This window comes from Nannospalax galili, unplaced genomic scaffold (assembly GCF_000622305.1).
Source record: "Nannospalax galili isolate Female #2095 unplaced genomic scaffold, S.galili_v1.0 scaffold139, whole genome shotgun sequence".
In the NCBI taxonomy this organism is placed as follows: domain Eukaryota; kingdom Metazoa; phylum Chordata; class Mammalia; order Rodentia; family Spalacidae; genus Nannospalax; species Nannospalax galili.
This window is the reverse complement of record NW_008345884.1, coordinates 5,817,749-5,839,848: the sequence shown is the minus strand read 5'-3', so window position 1 is coordinate 5,839,848 and position 22,100 is coordinate 5,817,749. Positions and strand designations below refer to the sequence as shown.

General features: G+C 38.8%; 1 protein-coding gene across 3 annotated transcripts in view; it reads right to left on the bottom strand.

Annotated features, from left to right (window-relative positions):
- C7 (complement C7) overlaps positions 1-20,879 on the bottom strand; it is a 68,531-nt gene extending 47,652 nt beyond the window's left edge. Inside the window, exons 1-7 of one of the 3 annotated variants that reach the window (XM_017800347.2) lie at positions 20,745-20,872; positions 19,430-19,515; positions 12,407-12,462; positions 10,463-10,538; positions 6,552-6,685; positions 4,733-4,880; positions 3,484-3,622 (exon numbers count right to left, since the gene is read on the bottom strand). In XM_017800347.2, the coding sequence (XP_017655836.1) occupies positions 3,484-3,622; positions 4,733-4,880; positions 6,552-6,685; positions 10,463-10,503 (462 nt within the window). In that variant the 5' untranslated portion in view covers positions 10,504-10,538; positions 12,407-12,462; positions 19,430-19,515; positions 20,745-20,872. Of the gene's footprint in view, positions 1-3,483; positions 3,623-4,732; positions 4,881-6,551; positions 6,694-10,462; positions 10,539-12,406; positions 12,463-19,429; positions 19,516-20,744 lie in introns of all 3 variants that reach the window. The other 2 variants (XM_008842124.3, XM_029567809.1) reach the window with 2 other exon arrangements.
- Positions 20,880-22,100: the final 1,221 nt, after the last annotated feature.

The window sequence follows — 22,100 nt, the reverse complement described above, 5'->3', positions numbered from 1 at the left end:
ATAAAATATTTTTAATTAATTAATTAAAATTTTATTTTCTGTTATTCATTTGATATGTGTGTAGGGTCTCTCATCATAAAATATGATGGTGGCACATACCTTTAATCCCAGCGCTTGGGAGGCAGAGGCAGGCAAATCTCTGTGAGATCAAGGCCAGCCTGGTCTACATAGTGAGTTCCAGGCCAGCTGGGGCTGTAGCAAGATCCTGTCTCAAAAAAAGAAAAAAGAAAAGAAAGAAAAAGGATGGTGATAATAAAATACTTAAAATAATAAAATATGAGATACATTCATGACCCAAACAGAAGAATGCAAGAAGTGTCTCCAGCTTGATCTGTAATTTACCCCCATCTACAACTTGAGCAAAGCAGAGGGCCACCTTCCAAACACCCATGAATCTCAGCTTGCCAGGATTTCAAAAGCCTTTCTACAAAAATTTGTGTCAGCAGAGGATGTGAGTAAGTAGCTTACTCAAGAAGAGACCAGGTTTGCCCTGGAAAACATAACCTGATAATAAGCTGATAATCAAATGCAGGTTTTAAGAGATCGATTTATAATGCCTCATAATTGCTTATTAATACTGATATTTCAAGTAAGTCAAGAGCCCCCTGTACTCTGAGGAGAGCTGACGACCCAGTGAGCCCTAGTTCAATTATCTGAACTCTGGGGGACACTCACTGCCTCCATCTCTGCATCTGGGTCTAGCACTCAGATGACTGGCTTACTGCGTGTTGCTTCCACCTCACTTCCCTTTGGCTGAATCCTCCAATCATCACTATACTGCACTCAGGAACAGGCTATAATTTCCCTCTACTTCTGACAAACACCTTCACTTTCAGTGACGGGAAAGGCATTTCGCACGTCAATCGCAAAACCAAGCCCTGCTGGGGAAAATGAATGTCAGGATCATGCTGCTGTTAAATCATTCTCTTCAGCAGCCTGCAGACTTCCAGCACATCTACCTTCCAACTAAATCTAAAATATTCTTCCTCATTATTTCCTTTTCTCTGTAACTTTCTAAATTTGACCCTTCTGAAAATTTACATGCAATTCCTCTTCCTTATAATTATGAAAGAATTAGCAACACATCTTTCCAGGGATACAAAACTAACAGTAATTGCTAATATCTTCACGCACCTATCTCATGTTATCCCTTCTAGCCAAAGGTTAAACTATAATGTATGTTATTCACTACACAATTTGGAATTGAAAATGGAATTAAATGCAAGAAATCAGGAGAGTGAAATGTAATAGAAAAATTAAAAGCTGTATGAATTGATACAATGGATCCAGGCTTTGCTAGTTTTTAATTTGGTTGAAGTCCTCTGAGCCTCAATGTGTTCACTATAAAATAGTAAAATATTACATTCCAAGAATATTGTAAGGATTAAATCCATACCAATTGCCTAAAACAAAGCAGAAACAGAACAAATATTCAAAACCTGGTAACTACAGTTGCTTCTCAGATCAGTTTTATGTTTCACATTCTTTTTTTTTTTTTTAAAAGACAGGATCTCCCTGTAGCCCTAGTTGGTCTGAAACTTGCTATGTAGACCAAGCTGGCCTCAATCTCACAGAGATCTGCCTGCCTCTGCCTCCCAAGTGCTGTGATGAAAGGCATGTGCCATCATGCTAGGCCTGTTTCACTCTCTTGACTCAATGCTTTTTAATAGTATATCATAATTGTGCAAAGCAGGGGTATTTCATTATGACATTTCCATACATGCATATAATGCACTTGAGTCCTATTCATTCCCTCTGCTATTGGTTCTTATTCCCCCTTTCTCCATCTCCTTCCACATCCCTAGTACTTCTTTTAGTTTCATGATTCAATAAATGTCCAATGTGACTAACTCACAAAGCTGCTTCTATAGAAGATCTAATCCGGGTGAGCAGAAGGTCCTCCTATCTGAACAGTAGTAATCTTAACTTACAAATTTGCTAGTAACAGATAAGGATCACTCAACTGGAAAATTCAGAGAGTTCTGAGATGAAGGGAGGAAACAGAATAGGAGAGAGGCTGCTGGAAGATGAAAGCAAATGACATTAGAACAGTGAGAACAGAAACTTCATCTTAATGAGGCTGTGTGAAGGGAGTTTGCAGATTAGGATGCCAACTGGGATGACTGGAATGTGTTTGGGATGTGTACTTGAACCTCCCTCCCCTCTCCCCCTCCACACAGACCATATCCTTTGGAAAGTCCCTGAAATCTTTAAGTATTTTGTATGAGTAGATTTGGTGTCAGCACCAAGAAACAGGGTGAGTTTAAGTATGCACATCAGTAGGGACACCTGAGGAGCACAAGTCTGGAGCCAGAGGGTCAGAAGAGACCCTGTGAGCAGAAGCAAAAATGAAAGGGAAAAGTCAGGCAGTACCAGTTCGGACATGGAGCCACGGCCACTTGTCCACACAGTGAGTAGGATATAAATTGATACCGCCATTTTGGAATCTTAGTAAAGTTTACTATGTGCATATCCTACAAAGCAGCAATTTGAGTTTCAGATATATGCCCTGAAGAAACTCCAACTCATTTGTGTAAGACTCATGCACAGTAATGTTCAATGAATTTTCATAAGAAAAATTGGGAACAGAATAAAAATCACATCTGCATTAGATTTTAATTTTAGCAAAAAAAATAACCTCATAAAAGAATATATATTTTATGTGAATGAGTATTTTGTCTGCATGTATGTAAATGTGCCATGATTGTGCAATGCTTGTGGAGGCCAAAAGAAGGCATCAGATCCCCTGGTACTGGAGCTATGGGCAGTTGTTAGCTGCCATACAGGTGCCAGGAACCAAACTTGGGTCCTCTGCAAGAGCAGCCAGTGCTCTTAACCACTGAGCCATCTCTCCAGAACTGATTCTATTTATATAAAAAGTAAAAGCATGCATAAATAAATCAAAAATATTTACTTAAGGACACATATTCATGTAGATACACAAGATAATAACAGAGCAAAGCAAGGAAATTATTACAAACTATATGATAGAGGTTTCCTTGGGGGCGAGAGAAATGTCATCAAAGAGGAATGTCTGTAAGTCACTTCTTACTATGGATGATAGGTGTACACAGGCATTTGTTTTATTGCTTTTCTTCCAGGTTCAGATATGTGCTATCACGCTTCTTTGTAAATATGAGATATTCACAACCTGAAAATAATGTATTTTAAATGAACTGCCACTGGGACAGAGTAAGGAAATCATAGTCAGGGTTTGAATGGTAACACTTCTACAGGGCAGGTGGTAAAGTTCCTAGGTTCACATGAACATCAGCTTAAATAGAATAAGTTAAGGTATCATTGACCTGTACCCAAGAGTTAAAGAATATGGATTCTTTTTAAGAATACATAAAATGTTTATTAAAAACTGATCTCATACTATGCATAGGTAAATTCTCAACAAATACCAAAAAATAATGTTATAAAAAATGATCTCTGATAATTCACAGATTACAAATAAACTAAAGTGGCATAATTAAGTACCTGAAATGTATAGGAGAGGACATTTCCACTCAGCCTGTAGAAATCGTTTCCATCCCCACTGAACACTTTTCTGCACTGACCACCAAAACTTTTGGTGTTGATGACTCTGTTCCTAAACTGGCCAGTAAGTGCATTGTAACTGTGAAGAAGGAAAAAAAGGAAGAGGGGGAGGAGAAAAAGGAAGGAGACAGGAGAAGAGGAGGAGAAGGAAGAGAGAAGGAGGAAGAGGGAAGAAGAGGAAGAGGGAGGAAAGGGGGAAGAGGAGGAGAAGGAGGAGGGGGAAGAGGATGAGGACAAGGATGAGATTTAACATGTATGGTGGAATACATGAAGTCCAGTGGAGGAGGAGGAGGAGGAGGAGGAGGAGGAGGAGGAAAATGAGAATGAAGATGAGGGCAAGAAGAGGAGAAATGGTAGTTAAAACCAGAAATAGTGCTTGTTGGAAAAAAATTACTAAAGGCTTCTAGAAACTCTTAAAATACTCTATAGTACAGTACTTGAGAAGGTTCAAATAAGAAACAACGTCCTAATGCCCACCATACATCATCCAGCTCCTCCTAATGGTAGACTACCTAATACTGATAGCTGAGAGCAATCCAACATCCTTTCAGCCTAAGAAAGTATTTGAGAAAAACAGACCTGTTGTATCTATGGCAACAGCTGCTTTTGAATTGAATCTATAGATAAAACCAATACAATTAAGGTTACTGGGGAGAAGAGATTGTTTTCTACAATGAGTTTTCAACTGATTCTCTTAGTACATTGAAAAGTATATTTCTTGAAGTAACTTTGCCTTGTTTTTCTATTAATAAACTTGAAAATACTGTATGAAAAATCATATCTATTCCTCTTAGCTAGATTATTTTAGAAAACAGCAGCCTAGAACTTAATAAATTTCTGAAAACTAATTTAGGGTTTCTCTCTACCATCTCTTCTCCCCCCCTTTCTCCCTTCCTCTCATTCTTTCTCTCCCCTTCCCCATTTGAGTGACCAATTGTCCAGATTTAACTGGGACTGAAAGATTTTCTGAAGTGTGGGACTCAAAGTACTAAATCCAGGTGTATCTGGAATAACAGCTGACTTCACATCTTAATACATGTATCTATCGGTATTCTGCTATGAATTTTCAGTTAGGAGATGTGACAAAAACCTCTGAGCTAATGAAAATGGTTGATCAATGGATAAATCATTAGACTCATCAAACCATAAAACAAAACAAAATTAAAGGAAAGGCAGCTCAACTACTTACCCATTGCCAGTGAGTTCTATGTTGGGAGGAGGCTTATCAATGTCACAGGAAGGTCTGCCTTCTAAGTCCTCACATCTGTCTTCATCAGCACTATCTTCTTCACAGTCAGAATCCCCATTGCAAACTAGTGATTTACTGATGCACTGACCTGGCCACAAGAAAAGCCCCCAGGCAAATACAAAAGAGGAATGAGAGGAAGCACTGTCTGGGATAGACCCTTGCACAGCACTGGTAGACTAGTGTAGGTTTCAGACAAATCCTCAGAGTGTCTAGAAAGGACTAGTGTTGGTAAGTCTCCATTTTTCAGCACACAGAATTGATTCTCATCTTGCCCAAGCATAAACTGAAAATAGAACCTGAGCTCAAAATCCCAGGCTCACACCCATAATCATCAAGCTTTTGATTTCTAAATCCTCCAAATTCCACATAGTGCTGCCTGCAGGTAAAATAGATTGATGTCCTCCCTTCAACTTTTGATTTCATTTCTGTAATTGTTTACCAAGAGGCAAAATTTGTGCTTTTCTTGGTGATTAAAATGTGCAGTTTTTGAGAGCATGAGAACTGGGTCAAAAGGATAAAACAGCATTTATTCAGTGTCTGCCCTGCAGAAAATTTGCTTCCTGGTATTGAGGTACAAACATGTATTGTCTTTTCCAAACTTTTCATATGCTGTATAATCTACTAAGAAAGACTATGAAGACATAAATCATTATATCATAATTATTATAATAGCTCAGAGTACCAAGGAAGCACTAGAGGGTACCGAGTGATCCAGGCCCTGTCTTCCCTCCCCAGCGTCATTCCAGCCTTTCCCCTACCAGCTTCCTATGCCCCCTTCATGTTAGACCATGTGTATGAATACAGATCAGAGTTTCTGTCATCTCTAATACCTAATACATCGTTCTGTCTAGAAGGATTTTCTCTACCCCTCTCCCACCTATCTTTCAAGAATCAAGTGAGCTATTGTCCCCCCTTGAAAAACATCCCTATCCCACAGACTGTGAAGGGCATTCCTCCTCTGTAATGACCTCTTTGAACACTTTGTGCGCAGATGTCCCCACAATGTAGCATGTAGACCACTATACATCATCATTCAAGGCAATAACAGCTATCATCTGTTGAGCATCTACCTATGTATCAGGTACTCCATAAGAAAAAATGAAAGAAATAGAACCCATGGGTACCAGACAGACATTTAGGCCAACAATCTGGATTACGGAGAGTACAAGATACATAGTAAGCAGAGGGAAGTGATTTGCTAATTAATTCTATCACCCTGGGCTTCAGCAAAGGCTTCCAAAAGCAGCTATCACCTGATTTGGATTTTCAAACTACAATAGGAGTTTGACAGGCATTGTTTAAGAACAATTCTAACATGGTGATCAGTGATTCTTTATGTACTTTCTTCTGGCTGTAAAACTTAAATTTTTTTCAGGGCATGGTGATGGGAGGTGGAGGATCAGAAGTTCAAGGTCATTTCCTGCTATACAGACAGAGAGTTCAAGGTCAGCCTCACCTGTGTGAAACCCTGTCTCAAAAAAACAAAAATGCTTGAGCCTGTTAATAGCTATAATCCCATTAAAGAGACAAAGAATGCTCCTGCCATTGTAACCAGCTACCTTCCTTGCATTTGAAAGGATGATATCTGAGTGTGTGATTCATCTGACTGTGGGATTAGTATACCAACAAAAACCTTGCTGGTACTTGGGGAAAATTAATTTATAGGCCCAAATAAATTCAAAAAATATATATATCAAGCAGGTTTAATCAATAGCATTGAATTTACAGTCTGATGGTTAGCCCATGGAAAACAAATTACCTGAAAAACACCTAAAACGTTCTCCACAGCCCTCTTCTGTTGGACAGCCTCGGGTAGGTTCACAGGATTGTGTTTCAAAAGCACTTCCGACACACGGGTGGCCCCCAAACTGCCCGTAAACAGCAACTGAACGCCTGCGAGTCTCAACACAAAGCAGAACATTTCTTTTTATTTTACTATTTTAGTTTTTGTTGTCTTGAGTTTTCCTGAGTAATGAAATCTGAGAAGAACGAATTCAGTTTGAGAAACAATGTCCAGGAACTGGTTCTAGTGTTGCACAATCTACAAAATCAATGAACCCACAGGTTCAGTTGCCACTGAGTTCAGTGACAGTTGGATGCTATTTGTAGAGCGCTTCCAACTATGTATTTACTTTCATCGTAGGTTGAGGAAGAAACTTTTTTGTGACTCTTTGGGAAAGTAACCTGAAAGAGTAAAATACTGCAATATAGAATGATTAATGTTTTGGACAAAGCTATATTCCAAGAGTTAAGTAGAAAAGATAAAATGGATTTTGTTGGTGGGAAAGGAAGGTTACTGAGAAAAGAGTTAGAATGAAGTGAAGGAAACCTTGATAAAACGGTGGAGACTAACTTGAGTTAAACCTTAGACTTCCCAGAAGGCAAAGCAAGGAAAAGAGAAATGGACTAATGTGGAGGCCCGCTCTACAAAAAGCTTAAGCCATCCAAAGATAAAGGAAAATTAACAATGGAATTTTACTAGGTGATCAAGAGTTGAGCTCTGAAATGGAAAACATGATTTAAAAAAAAAATGTTTCTATTGGAAAATAAGAAAACTGAAGACATCATCAAGCTAAATGAGAAATTTACAACCAGTCCTAAAATTAATTTAATTCACATCAATGAAGACATTTATCTGATGCTTAAACAAGACTGATGAGCTGCAAAATATTTTTCCTCCCTGCTAGTGGCATCCTCTAGGCTTCTCCCAGTGCTTGCCTTTTCTCCTTTAATTAAAACAAACCAAGTCTTGTTTCTGGAGGATTTAACCCTTGAGTGAAGATCAACTGCAAAGAATAGGTATACAAATCAATTTCAAATTTACTCATCTACCCTAAACTGGGTTAGAAATAGGGACCACCTGGAACAAACAGTCATGCTAATGTAATTTGCAGTGTGAGTGCATTTGTGTCAGCCACAGCCTGGCTCTGGCATGTTGCAAGGCAGTTAAGCAGCAGAGGTATAAGTGAGGCATAGACCCCAATCAAGTTTGATGGGTGTTTAGTTTCTCTTTTAAATTGATGAAGACATGTTTCATGATTAGTTTATCAACCTTTGCTGAGGTTCTAAGCATAAATGATATAAATCACGACTTTGTACAGGACATGTTTTCCTTTCTCCTCATTGCCAGCCTGCCCTTGACGGCTGCCTGTTCTCCACAGACTCATTCTCACCTCTCAGATGCTGATCCTATGACCTTATTTCATTTTCACCTGTCTCTTTCCGAATAAAAATTGTGTTTCATCATCTAGGATGTATCCATTGTATGATGACCGTCTTCAAACAAAAACTACTTACATAAAAAATACCCTCTATTTGCCTTTCTCTTTGGAATTCATTTTTTTATGCACTTGCTGTTTCTTTTACTTCAGTCTCATTCATGTATCCTTTTCTGCAATCAGAGTCATTATATATTATATTTGCTAAATGCCAAACTTTTCATTTGTGTAATTTGTTTTGAAGATAGCACTCACATATAAACACTTCATTAAAATGATGTCAGATGTCATGGTTCTTCCCCTTAATCCTAGCACTTGGAAAGCTGAGGCACAAGATTGTCCACGAGTTCAAAGCCAACCGGGGCACAGAGTGAGACCTAGTATCAAAGAAAGTGGTAGGGCTGGGAAACAGCTCAGTGCAGAGGGCTTGTCTCGCATGCCCAAGGCTCTGGGTTTGACCACAAGCAATGCAAAGAAAAAGGTGGGGAAGGAGATGCCAATGGTGTGTCAAAGAAGAAATTATCTCTTTGGAGATGGTTCTGTTATTTTAATAGTTTAAAATTAAGGCTAGCAAGATGGCTCAGTGGATAAAGGTGCTTGCCTCCAAGCCTGACAACCTGAATTCAGTCCCTGGTACCAACATGGTAGAAGGAGTAAGCTGATTCCCATAATTGACCTCTGACCACCACATGTGGCTATGCCCATACACATACATACATGCAAGCAAATTTTTAATGTAATAAAAATGTTTTCAAGTTAACTTAAACTTATTTAAAATACATATTGCTTCCTAACTGAACCATTTAAAATATTTACCCATTCAAATGTGCAGAATCTTTAAAACAAACATTGTATATTTGGGAATTTATCCAAAGAAGATGATAGGAAAAAAGAATGGATGTTTTGTACAAAACTGCTCATTAACACTCCATTTATAGTTTTAAAAACTGGATCTCATACTTGGGATGTGGAGGACCATGAGTTTGAAACCAGCCTGGGGTACATAATATCCTGTTTTAAAACAAACAAACAAAAAATGAAAACAGCCTAAATATCAAATACAAAAATAGGTAAGGTGAGTAAATACGTTCACATACTCATACAACGGAGTTTAATATACCTGCTATGAGTTCATGCTGATACTGTAATGTTAGGTTCTATAACGCAATGCAAACCATGGTGATAATTATGTTTAAAAATTATAAGTATATAGGGCCAAAATAAGCTGAATAAATACCAAAATGATGGTATATTAGTTTCTTCTAAACAGTAGAATCATGAGTACTATTTTCTTGATTTATACATTTCTATATCTTCTGCAATGAATACTACATAAAGAAAAACCCCACTTTTAGAAGTGCTGTACAATATCCTAGTAAAGTCCAGTATTTTATTTTATTTTATTTAGAAAGTAAATTTAAACCATTGAAAATTCTTGAGTTTTTCATGGTTGTTCACAATTTGTGAAGTAGTAAAATATTTAGACACTCTGCTATTTGCAGGTATTTGTTTGAAATGAGAGGAAAAGTTGAAACCAGTGAAGAAAACAGATTTTTGAATTTTCTACTAATTTCATTTCTTGTTACTCCTGTCTCTTTTACCTGTCTCTATTACCTTTAACTTTCAGCCTACCTTCATGTTAGTTAAAAACAAACAATGCCTTTAATTCCAACACTTGGGAAGCAGAGGTAGGAAGATCTCTGAATTCAAGACCAGCCTGGTCGACATAGCGAATTCTAGGCCAGCTGGGGCTACAGGGAGACTCTGTCTCAAAAAAAATTATAATAATAAGTTTTAGGGGCCTAGAGAGATGACTCAGTTGTTAAGAACACTCTGTTCTTCCAGAGGACCCAGGTTTATTTCCTAACACTCAAATGGCAGTTAACAACCAACCACCCTCTCTGGCTTCTATCATGATACACATGGTACACTTACATATGTGCAGGCAAAACATTCATACACATAAAATAAAAATAATAAATAAACTTTCTGATAGACAGTGAAACAAAAGGCAGCATTAGAGATCCCTCAAGAGTTAAATTTGAAGGTAGAGATTAAAAACTTTTTATTTATTTATTTTTGGTCTTTTTGAGACAGGGTCTCCCTGTAGCCCCAGCTGTCCTGGGACTCATTATGTAGACCAGGCTGGCCTTGAATTCACAGAGATCCTCCTGCCTCTGCCTCCCAAGTGCTGGGATTAAAGGCGTGTGCCACCACACCCAGCAATAAATAAACTATTTTTTAAAAACAAGCTTTAGAAAAAACATTCAAGAAAAATTTAGACACTACATTATTACAATATTTTAAATAAGTCATACCCTGCTGTCTTGAAAATTACTAAAACAATTTTCAAATACATTAACACAGATTAATGAACATTCAAAGATCAATGCTATTGTGCCCATACCTACACTTTTCCCACACATAAGCAATAATCAAGTCAAAAACCTACCTGAGTCTTTGTACAACCACTGCATTCTGACCACGGGCCATAGGAGTCCCACTGGCAGTTGACTGGAGAGGAGGCTCTGTCATAATATCACATTGTCCAGCATAAGCAGATGGAAAGACAAGCAAGGGACACAAAGGATAGGCAAGCATAGTCAAAACATTACATCATGGCACACACCTGCAGTCCCAGCACTCTGGAGCCAGAGGCAGAAGGATCAGAAGTTCAAGGTCATACTGAGTGTGAGGCCAGCCTGGGTTACATGAGATCCCGTCTCAGAAAAATAAACAAAAGTACTTTAATGTACATTATATGCTTATACAAAAATTCGCCATGAACCATTTTGTTTAATTTGTATAATTAATATATGCTATTAATAAAGAAAATACAATTTTTTTAAAAATTCTAAGTGATACTAAAAGTATATATATAGATACACATATATATAATGAGGAGAGGAATTCATATTACTAGAGATTAACATTTATTAAAGACCTACTGTGTACAGAGTACCATTAACATATTAGAGTTGTAGAAATAAGATAGGCCATCGACTATTCATAGAGGGAAGGATAGAGACATACAAATAATCATAATCAGATCTAATGGAATGCATTTTATAACAGATGTTAAAATAAGACATGCTGTGAAACAGAAGTAAAGGAAAGGTCAGAGTTGGAAGCATAGGTAAGAACAAAAAGGAGGACGGTATTGTGCCTTTGAAGAAACTCAATAATGACTTAAAGAGTTATCCAGAAACTTGAAACCCAAGATACTTTAAGATGATGTTAACAGTAGGACACTTAAAAATTAGCAGAGGCTATATGACAGTAATTTATATATAAATATCCCCCATGTTGTTCATGTGGGCCCCTTCTCAAGCACACGCATGGGAGGGAGCAAACTGAAATTTAAAAATTCTACTCATCATAAGAACATGTGGTGGATAGACTGGAGTCTCATGTGATGTTAAATCCTGTCTGTGGAGGACACCTGACTTAGTCCTCAGAGGTTAAGGAAAACTTGTGAATAGACCATTAAAAACCTCTGTGTGATTTATCAGCTCTTAGCACATTCCTAGGCTGGGAGACTATTTAGGTCAAGGTAATTCTTGCCTATCAAAGCTGTCAAATGACCCTGACTATAATGAATCACATTCTATACTGTAGCTGTACCTCTGGTGCTTTTAATGACCCAATCTTGGTAAAATGCTTTCACATGGCACCAGTAAACCAAATTCCTGAGTGTTTTGAGCCCTAAACAAACAGCTAAACTTACTGTTGTTTGCCTACATTGTGTCCCAGAGAAAAGTGGAGGCTCTCCACTAACATGTGGACTTAGGAGGGAAGCTCCCTAACTGTCCCTCTGTTGCCTTCATCACCCTGTGCAGGACCTTACGGCACTCGAATTGCATGTCTCAGGACCTAAGTTACCCAATGAACTCTCCATGCTGTCTCCTTCTTCTTTGTGTCCTCAGGTCTTGCACACATCTCCTGGCAGCTATTTTGATGGTTTCATCAAGTAAACTGACCTGTTTCCATCAATCCAACAGTGAGACTAAAACAAGGTCACAGATAAATGCTGCTGGCTTTTTCCAGTTCTCAAGAGCCAACAAAACTATTTTCTAAAACAAAAACACTCTCAGCCTTTAAAATCCAGAGAATGTTTTGCAAGGTTTACATTTATAGAACAAATACTGCTCTAGGTCTGGTGTGACTCTCGGAATGACAAGTAAAACCATGGCACTAAGACAAAAATCAGGAGGTATTTTTGCCTTGAAGTTTCTTTCTTACAAAAAAGAAGAAGAAGAAAGCACACCTATTAACTTTTCTGAAAACATGGAAAGGCAAGATGTAGAAGCATACTCAAACTTCAATATAAAAACTATATATTTACTCATTTTTTTACATTTTAAAAATTTCTACACAAAATCCAAAATATTTTTACCTGGAAAAAGCTAGAAATTCTCCTGTAAATCCCACCAAAATGAACAAGCTTATTGCCTGGAAAAGAAAAACAATGAAGTATTACTTTCACGTTTATTTCTTTAATAAGTGTAAAGTCAATATATCTGCATCAGTCTGGATTTGTGAGTTGAAACTACAAAGACTGAAAGAACCATATGAAAAGATGAATGACTCTGCTCTCCTTCTAAGATTGCGTTTTAAATAGAAACTTGAAAGTTCTTTTTTAAAAAAACTTAAGACTAGAGCTATCAAATGATCTTGCAATCCCACTACTGGCTATATATCCCATTGAAACAAAATCAGCATGCCAAAAAATATCTGCACTTCCATATTTATTGCAGTCGCAAGAGCTAAGACATGAAATCAGCCAAAGTGCCTCACTGGATGAAAGAATAAAGAAAGTGTAACAAGAGGAGATTAGGAATGTAGTTCCCTGTACAACTTTCATGAAAGCCTGTATTTCACTTTCACCCCCAGCAGAGAGAGAGAGAGAGAGAGAGAGAGAGAGAGAGAGAGAGAGAGAGAGAGAGAGGAAGGGAGAGAGGGAAAGAAGAAAGAAAATGAATACAGTGGAATATCACTGAGTCTTAGAAAGAACTAGATTGTTCAGCCCTAAATGGCACATCACTACCACACCCCCACCTCTCAAGGCTCAGGGATCATGGGAGATGGGCAAATCTAAGACTGTAAGAGTCAGAGATAGTGGATAACTGCCGAAAAACAGAGTTTTGGGGACATGATGGGGTGCTTGCACATAGATACTCACAGCGACTGGGGCTGCATGCACAAGACCTGCAGAAGATTAAGCCAGCAAAACTCCTGGTGTGGATGGTAGGGGCTCATGAAGTCACACCCCTAGTTGAGGAGTTTCTGGGAATTGACAGCTACTGAAGGTGGAAGAGTCAGTCTTCTTCAGGGTTGCAGACACTGAGAGGCTACTCCTGCTCTAGTAGATAGTCCTACATCCATGTACATACTGGCAGTACTAAGTAGACTCGGTGGGTTTTTTAAAATTGTACAAGCAAACCCTCCATTCACAATAACCTCAAAAAATATCTTGGAATAAACCTAACCAAAAACATCAAAGATCTCTACAACGAATATTTTAAATCTATAAAGTAAAAGATTGACAAAGACACCAGAAGATGGAAGGACCTCCCATGTTTATGGATTGGAAGAATTACTATTGTGAAAATGACCATCCTATCAAAAGCAATATATAGATTAATGAAATCCCAATCAAAATCTCCATGACATATTTCACAGAATTTGAAAAAAATATCCTTAAATTCATATGAAAGCACAAACAACTCTGGATAGCCAAAAGCAATCCTGAGCACAAAAAGCAACACTGGGGGGATTACTATACCAGATCTCAAAGTATAGTACAGAGCTATAGTCTTAAAAACAGCTTGGTACTGGCACAAAAATAGACACATAGATCAATGGAACATCACTGAAGATCCAAACCCAAGTACACACAATTTCAGTCACCTGATATTTGACAAAGGTGCCAAGAACACACAATGTAGGAAAGACAGCATCTTCAGCAAATGGTGCTGGCAAAACTGGATTGCCACCTGTAGAAGAATGAAACTAGATCCTTATCTTTCACCTTGTACAAAAGTCTATTCAAAATGGATCAAAGACCTCAATGTGAAACTTGAAACTCCAAAACTGTTAGAAGACACTGGCAGTAATCTACAAGGTATAGGGAAAGGACTATTTAAATTGAACACCAGTTGCTCAGGAATTAAGGTCAATAATTAAGAAGTGGGACCTCATTAAACTAAAAAACTTATGAAAAAAACAACCAAGAAAGTAAAGAGAAAACCCACAGAGTGGGGAAAACTCTTCACCAGTGACATATCTGACAGAAGTTTAACATCTAGAATGTATAAAGAACTGCAAAAACAAAGACTCAAGCAAATGACCCAATTAAAAGATGATCTAAAGATCTAAACAACTCTCAAAATAAGAAATAGATGGCTAAGAAACATCTTAAAAAGTGTTCAACATTGTTAGTAATTGGGGAAATGTAAGTTTAAACCACCTTAAGATTTCATCTTACCCCAGTCAGACTGGCTAAGAGCAAGGGAAGAAATGATACCAAAAACTGGCAAGGATGTGGAGAAAGGGGAATGCTCATTCACTGCCGGTGGGATTGCAAACTCATGTAACCACTATTGAAAGCAGTGGAGAACTCTTCAAAAAACTAAAAATGAGCCTACCATATGACCCAGTTATACCACTCCTATCCAAAGGACTCATCCTATTTCAGAGATACTTGTACAACCAAGTTTGTTGCTCCTCTTTTCACGATAGCTAAGAGATGGAAGTGGCCTAAGTGCCCCTCAACTGATGAGTGGTTAACAAAAATATGGTACATTTATACAACGGAGTTCTACTCAGCAATAAAGAAAGATGAAATTATGAAATTTGCAGGTAAATAGATGAATCTAGAAATTGTCATACTAAGTGAAGTAACACAGACTCAGAAAAACAAAAGAAGTATGTCATCTCCCTCAGATGACAGTGTGTTTTTTTGTCTTTGATCCCATTTATATGATTTATGACATTTATTGACTTCTGCATATTTATCCTTGGAGTAAAGCCTACTTGATCATGAAAAAAAAAAAAAGAACACATGAAGCTGGGAGGAAAAAGTGGTGATGTACAGAAGAGGAGTTGGAGGGGAAGAAATGGGGGGTGGACTTCATCAAAACTTGCTCTACGCATGTATGAAACTTTCAATTAAAAATTCACTTCATGCCAGGTGTGGTGATGCATGCCTTTAATCCCAGCACTTGGGAAGCAGAGGCAGGTGGATCTCTGTGAGTTTGAAGCCAGCCTGGTCTCAGGTTCCAGGCCAGCTGGGACTACAGGGTGACCCTGTCTCAAAAACACACACACAAAAAAAAAATTCAGTTCATACCAGGTATGGTGGCGCAAGCCTTTAATCCCAGCATTTGGGATGCAGAGGCAGGTGGATCTCTGTGAGTTCAAGGCCAGCCTGGTCTACATAGTGAGTTCCAGGACAGCTGGGGCTACAGAGAGACCCTGTCTCAGAAAGACAAAAAAAAAAAAATTCAGTTCATAACTCAGTATAAAAGTCCTTAAAGTCAGTGCTGGAGAGATGGCTCAGTGGTTAAAAGCACTGGCTGCTCTTGCAGAGGACCTGGGTTCAATTCCCAGCACACATGGCAGCTGACAACCATCCATAATTCCAGTTCCAGAGGCATTTGGCACCCTCTTCTGTCCTCTTCAGGCATTACACAAAATGTGTGCACTGACATACATGCAGGCAATATACTCATACACAAAAACAAAAATAATGAATATATATGTGTGTGTGTGTGTGTGTGTGTGTGTGTGTGTGTGTGTGTGTGTTTGAGACAAGGTCTCCCTATAGCTCCAGATGGTCTGGAACTCACTACGTAGACCAGGCTTGCCTTGAACTCACAGAAATCTGCCTGCCTCTGCCTCTCAAGTGTTGGGATTAAAGGTGTGTGCCACCACACCCCTCATGAATATATTTTTTTAATCCTTAAAGTCATCATCCCCCCATTTGAAGGAGCCAGTGTTCTTGGTCTTCTGCCTGGGCTCTCTTCATCACACCTATGGAGCACCGTCCCAACATTTTTTCCAAACTCTTCCACTGGTCTTCCTAATACCCAGGTCTAATTAAGTGCCTTCGTTTCAGCTACGAAGTTCTACTCATCTGTCTGTAATTCTCATATTTCCACAGATCTATAATATTACATATCTGTGCACCCTGTATAACATATTCAGAAGGTCGAAAGGTACTCAGCACCTAGAAAAAGAGGAGAAGGACGGACAGTAATGGATTGTCTTCTCTGGCCTTCCTTTTTTTCGAGCACCAGGGATTGAGCATAGGGTCTCTCACATACTAGGCAAACCCTATTTTTATTTTTCACTTTGAGTCAAGGTCTCACTAAGTTTCCTGGGCTGTGCTTGAACTTGGGACCTTCCTTCCTGCCTCAGTTTCACAGGTGGTAGGGATTACACACCTGTGCTATCAGACCTTTACTGACTTTTCAACACATTTTGTTTTCCAACACTGCCTTTCTTCTAGCTATATTTTTTCCCACCCATGGGAAATCACATCTCATAGATTTATTCATCACTCAGGCATTAGCAAGTAGTTATATTTTCAGGACCTAAAAGTTATAGGACAATCTAATACTCAAACTTAATTTAGCACTAAGTTTAAATGTTTGTTTTTTATTTTATGTGTATGATTGTTTTGCCTGCATATGTGTAAGTGCACCCATGTCGTACAATGCCTGAGACCAGAAGAAGGTGTCAGATATCTTGGAAGTGGAGTTTTGCACCATGTGGGTGCTGGAAGCCAAACCTGGGTTCTCTGCAAGAGCAGTCAGTGCTCTTAACAGCTGAGCCATTTCTCCAATCCTAATTTAGTACTAATTTTATTTACTTATTTATTTTTCTTTGTTTTTATTTTATGTGTATGAGTGTTTCGTGTGTATGAATGTGCCGTGGACATACAGTGCCCACAGAGGCTAGAAAAGGGCATCAGATCCCCTGGAATTGAAGTTAAGATGGTTGTTAGCCACCATATAGGTGTTGGGAACATAACCCAAGAGCAGCCAGTGCTCTTAACCACTGAACCATCTCTTTAATCCCTCAATTTAGCACTAATTTTACATTCCTAACTTACTCACTGCTCATAGGGGCTTATGATGAGGGAAAAGTGGGATCCACCTCACTCTGTCCTCTCCCTCCCAAGCAGTCTGTCTTCAGTGCTCGGGCAGCAAGACCAAGAGAGACAAGAGCCAGCACAGATCTAGCTTGACTGATGTGGCTGAAGTCTGGTGATGGAAAATCACGGCACCAGTTTAAATGCTGGTTCTTTGTCTCTCCGGGTGATTTTATGGTTTTTGCAGTCCCCACTGGGGATCTATAAGCACTGATCCCCGGCACAAGTCACTCATCTTTGTGTGTATAATTTCTGATTCATCATGACTTGCCTTTAGGAGTCCTTGGTGTACAGTGTCATGGCTGGTGTTGCATCATCATGCTGGGGATCAGTCTCTCAGGCAGATCTGATACCTTTCCCAAGCCTACCTATAGTCCATGGGATAAGTGTGCAGATCTTTGTTCTGATGAATGTACAAGGTATGACTGCCACTGCTAAGTTGATTTAGTCTGCCAAAGCTACCTGTACCCCTAAATTTCCTCAAATGTGCATAGAACATCATTCCCTGTGTCCCCCATATACTGGGGAATACAGTCCTCCATACTCTAAGCATGGAGATGGCAGTAGGACTAGAGCATATGGCATCTCACCTTAATACACAGAAATCCTGAGTCTGGTGCATTTTCTTGGTTTATAACTTGCAGCCAAATTAGGCATAATGAAAGAAATCATTTGGGGGCTGGGGTACAGCACAGTGGCAGAATGCTTCCCTAGAAGGACAGAGCCCTCTGTTTTGAGCTTCAGCACCACCAAAAAAGATTTTTTAATCCTGTTAGATAGCATTTCAACCAATTTTTAGGGAAGATACTTTCTATCATCACCAGCGTCTTTGCTGCCACATTCCCATAGAGATAGCCCATATTTAGCCTACCAGAGTCTGCATATTGCAAGGCCAGTTCTGTTTATGGATTATAACAAGATGACTCTAACTAAAAGAATATCCTGAAACTTTGTGAGCTGAGTCCCTATGATGGTTAGTGTTGTCAACAGAATCTAGAACCACAGGGGAAGTGTGGCCTCTGGGCAAGCCTGTGGGGATTATCTTGATTACACCAATTGATATGAGAAGAGTCGTCATAATTGTTCTGCAGGGGATCCTGAACTGCATAGATGGAGAACGGGAACTGAGCATCAGCCTCCTTAAATTGTTTTTGTCAGGGTATTTTATCATATCAACAGAAAAGAAACTAAGACAGTCCCTAAAATGGGAGCAATTTCTCTTCCTGCCTTTTAGAAAGATCATCAAACACTGTCAAAGGAGATAGAATAGTCCTGTACACGAGTTGATTAGAAATAATTAGTTTAGAATCAGCCAAGTTGAAAGACAGGGCATGAACTGTTGTCAGTGCCGCTCAGAACTACAACTGCTTGAATTCCTTTCTCTTCTTTCTCATCACTGAATGAGCACTATCTCTCCCTGCTTCCTCTAACATGTTCCAGCTAAAACCCTGATCTGAGACACCACTGTGCCTGACATGAACCATTTCCTAGTTTTCAGATTCTGGACTAAGTTCAGTCTTAGGAGGACGGAATAACTCAGTTAACTCAGAGGCAAGTCCCTTGTTTCTAAGACTTTCTTGAATAGTTCAGATCCAAGTTATTTCCTATTCAAGGGATGCTCAGCAAACGAAGGGGTATTCCAGAGCCATCCTCTGAGTTTATCTCGCGTGGATGGGGAAGGAATGCATTACCCCTTAAAAAGCCAGACATGGAAATCATTTATTCTGTCTTGGTAGTCGAAGGCTTTCCCAAGTTTCCCTTGTTTGGAACCTGTGAAAGCAAGTCTCAGGTTTGTTCTAAAAGTGTAAATATCTGCTTTGAAATACAGATACAACTCTGTCTGCAACTTGCAATAAAACTATTTCTTCAGTGTTTGACAGTTTATCAACCAATTAAAAGAAAAAAGTGTACTTATTGTCACCACAATAAAATGTCATAATAATCAATGACTGTGAAGCACATTTTAAACAAAACAATTATTAAGATGTCTCATCATAAAATACGTAAGGAAGTAGTTTGACAGTTAACACAAATATTAGGAAAAAACAGGTTAACTAGATGACTTTAACAAGCTCATAATATTCCTTTTTGAGCTAACAAGTGTTCTAATTTTCTGAATAAATCTACAAGGCAGAGTAATAGATACCAGACTGGGTCATAGGTCTAACTCAGAAGGTTTCTCGGTGTTGTAGAATTGTAACATTAAACACATTATCTTTGCAATTTGTATTTTAATTTTTGACTATTTAAATCCATGCTTACTGATGATCTTTATCTTGCTCCTTCTCCAGCCCCACTGGTGAGCAGACAGCATAGTGACCCTGGAGGCAGTCCCACAGCTGACAGTGCTGCAAAATCATTGCTTCAGTATGATATTGCAAAATTCTCATATTAAATATCAAATCTGCAATAATAAAATTGGGACTGGGGAAACAACTCAGTTGGTAATGTGCTTGCCGTGTAAACATGAAGACTTGAGTTCATGATCCTGGCCCTACATAAAAAGTCAAACATGGCAGCACATGCCTAGAATCCCAGCACTGGGGAGGCAGAGACAGGAGGATCCCTGGGGTGTGTTGGCTGGTCAGTCTAGTCAAATTGCTGAGTTCCAGGTTCAAATGAACAAAAAGTAGAGAACTGAGGAAAACATCCAGTGTCAATCTGCACATACACACATGTGAACACACACACAAATCACAATAGCAAGTTCAACTTGTTTTCCCGTCCTGAAATTCAGTCTATGATAATGATTTCTACCTTTGGTTTCGTCTTTGGCTGCATAGTGACTTTTTTTTTTTTTTTTTTTTTTTTTTTTTTTTTTTTTTAAAAAAAAAAAAAAAAAAAAAAAAAAAAAGAGGACGATAAATCTTTTTTTTTTTTTTTTTTTGGTCTTTTTGAGGCAGGGTCTCCCTGTTGCCCTAGCTGACCTGGCACTCACTATATATACCAGGCTAGCCTTGATCTCACAGAGATCTGCCTGCCTCTGCCTCTGCCTCTTCCTCCCAAGTGCTGGAACTAAAGGCATGCACCACGATGCCTGGCTGTATAGTGACTTTTTAAAATATTTGATCATTTTCTCCTGGTCCATTGTGTGTCTGATAAACTTTTAGCATCATCCCACACACGTTGTCTGCTTTCACAGTTCTGAATCTTTCATCCACAATTCTGAATTCTAAGGTTCCAAAGCTACAAATCCACTCTCCTATTAAAGTGTTTATGTAGTCCAATCAAAGCCTGGATGCATGGCTCCAAATCAAAGTAAAATAAACAACCATACTAGAGGGGGAAAAAATGCCTTAGAAATAACCACACTACTATCGTATTTTTTGTATTGCTTTCTCAGACTTTCATAAACATTGATTTCAATTCCTTAGTCTCAGCCCCCTCCGCCTGTAATTTAACTGCAAAATATGGAAAACCAAACCACTTTGGCTGAACTATTAAAAATCAACTTAGATAAGGATTTTTTCAGTCACTCCCAGACTCCATGTCCGTTTCCTCATTTGATTTCTTCCAGTTAAGTATTTCCTTCCCCCTTTGAGATGTCTTTATGTATATAAGTACTAAATTATCTTACCTTCATCTTTGGGGAAACATTCAGGGCAGGAGAGCAGGCAACTTTGTCTGGAAGGGCAGACTGGGTTTCACCAGAAGAGCCCTGCAGGCGTCTCCCCTGCTGCCTCCCTGCTCTGGTTATTTTTCCAATGTTTTTAGAGCTAGCAGTCCTGACACTCAGCTCCCAGCCCAACCGGATTCTCCAGGGACATGCAAAGCCTGCCTCTGCGCTTGATCTGTGCCTTGAAGCCAGATGCATTTTATCAATTACACAGACCCCAGCTACAGCCAGCTGGGACTGTTTGGAAGTTACAGATATGTTTCTGAGAAATGTATCTGTTAATCAGGAAAGATAGCAAATGTTCTCAGTTCCGTGTTTAAGAGATTTCCAACAAAAGGAGACTGTAAAACAAGGGCTAAAACTCCTTCGTATTTCAATCTACTAAACAGAGCACATGTTTTTTATAATCTTCTCAAAAGGGTATTATAAAGCAGACTTTGAGATTAAATACATTGTGTGAGAAAAGCTGTATTTTACTCCATTTTCTGCTTCTACAACAAAATGCCTGAGACTAGTTCCTTGATAAAGAATAGAAAGTTATTTGGCTCCAAGTTTTTGAGGCTAGGAAGTCCAAGAGCATGGTACCAGCATCCACTTGGCACCTGGTGAGGTCTTTTTGCACTATAACATAAAAGAGGGCATCACAAGGTGAAGCATCACAAACACGGCGTTCAAGTTTCTCCTCTGAGTCTTATAAAACCATTAATACTAAAAAGATGAGCCCCTTTTTCATGACTTAATCCAATCTGAACTACCTCCACTATCTCCAAATACCACTAACATATGACTCTGAGGAGTAAGTTTTCAATACAAGAATATTGGGGAATGATGCAAAGCATTGTAGATCTAAGTGTGGTTCTGTCACTCAAAATAGAAATGGAACGGTCTGAAATGGAATTTTTCCTGAAACAACATATAGCATAACATAGCGCATATCCCTCCCTTTTCTTTCTCAGAGTAAACATTTTCAGGGAGCGGCTTAGCAGGGTCTCATATAGCCCAGTCTGGCCTTGAACTCCTGATCTTCTTGCCTCTACCTCGAAAGTACTAGACTTATAGGTGTATGCACAAAAAAAGTGACTTGGAGGTTTGTTTGTTTGTTTGTTTGTTTTATTTGCTTTATTTTGTTTTGCTAAACATATCTGAAGGTATCACTAATTTTTTCAAAAACATCCATAAAATCCTTTGACATTCAGACAGTTCTTCTGGAAAGTTATCTATTTTCCCATCTTCATTTGTCATTGGTCTTCTGACAGACCTTCTTTTGTTCAGTTTTGCATTGATTCTTACATTTTTTCAACATTGTTTTCATATATT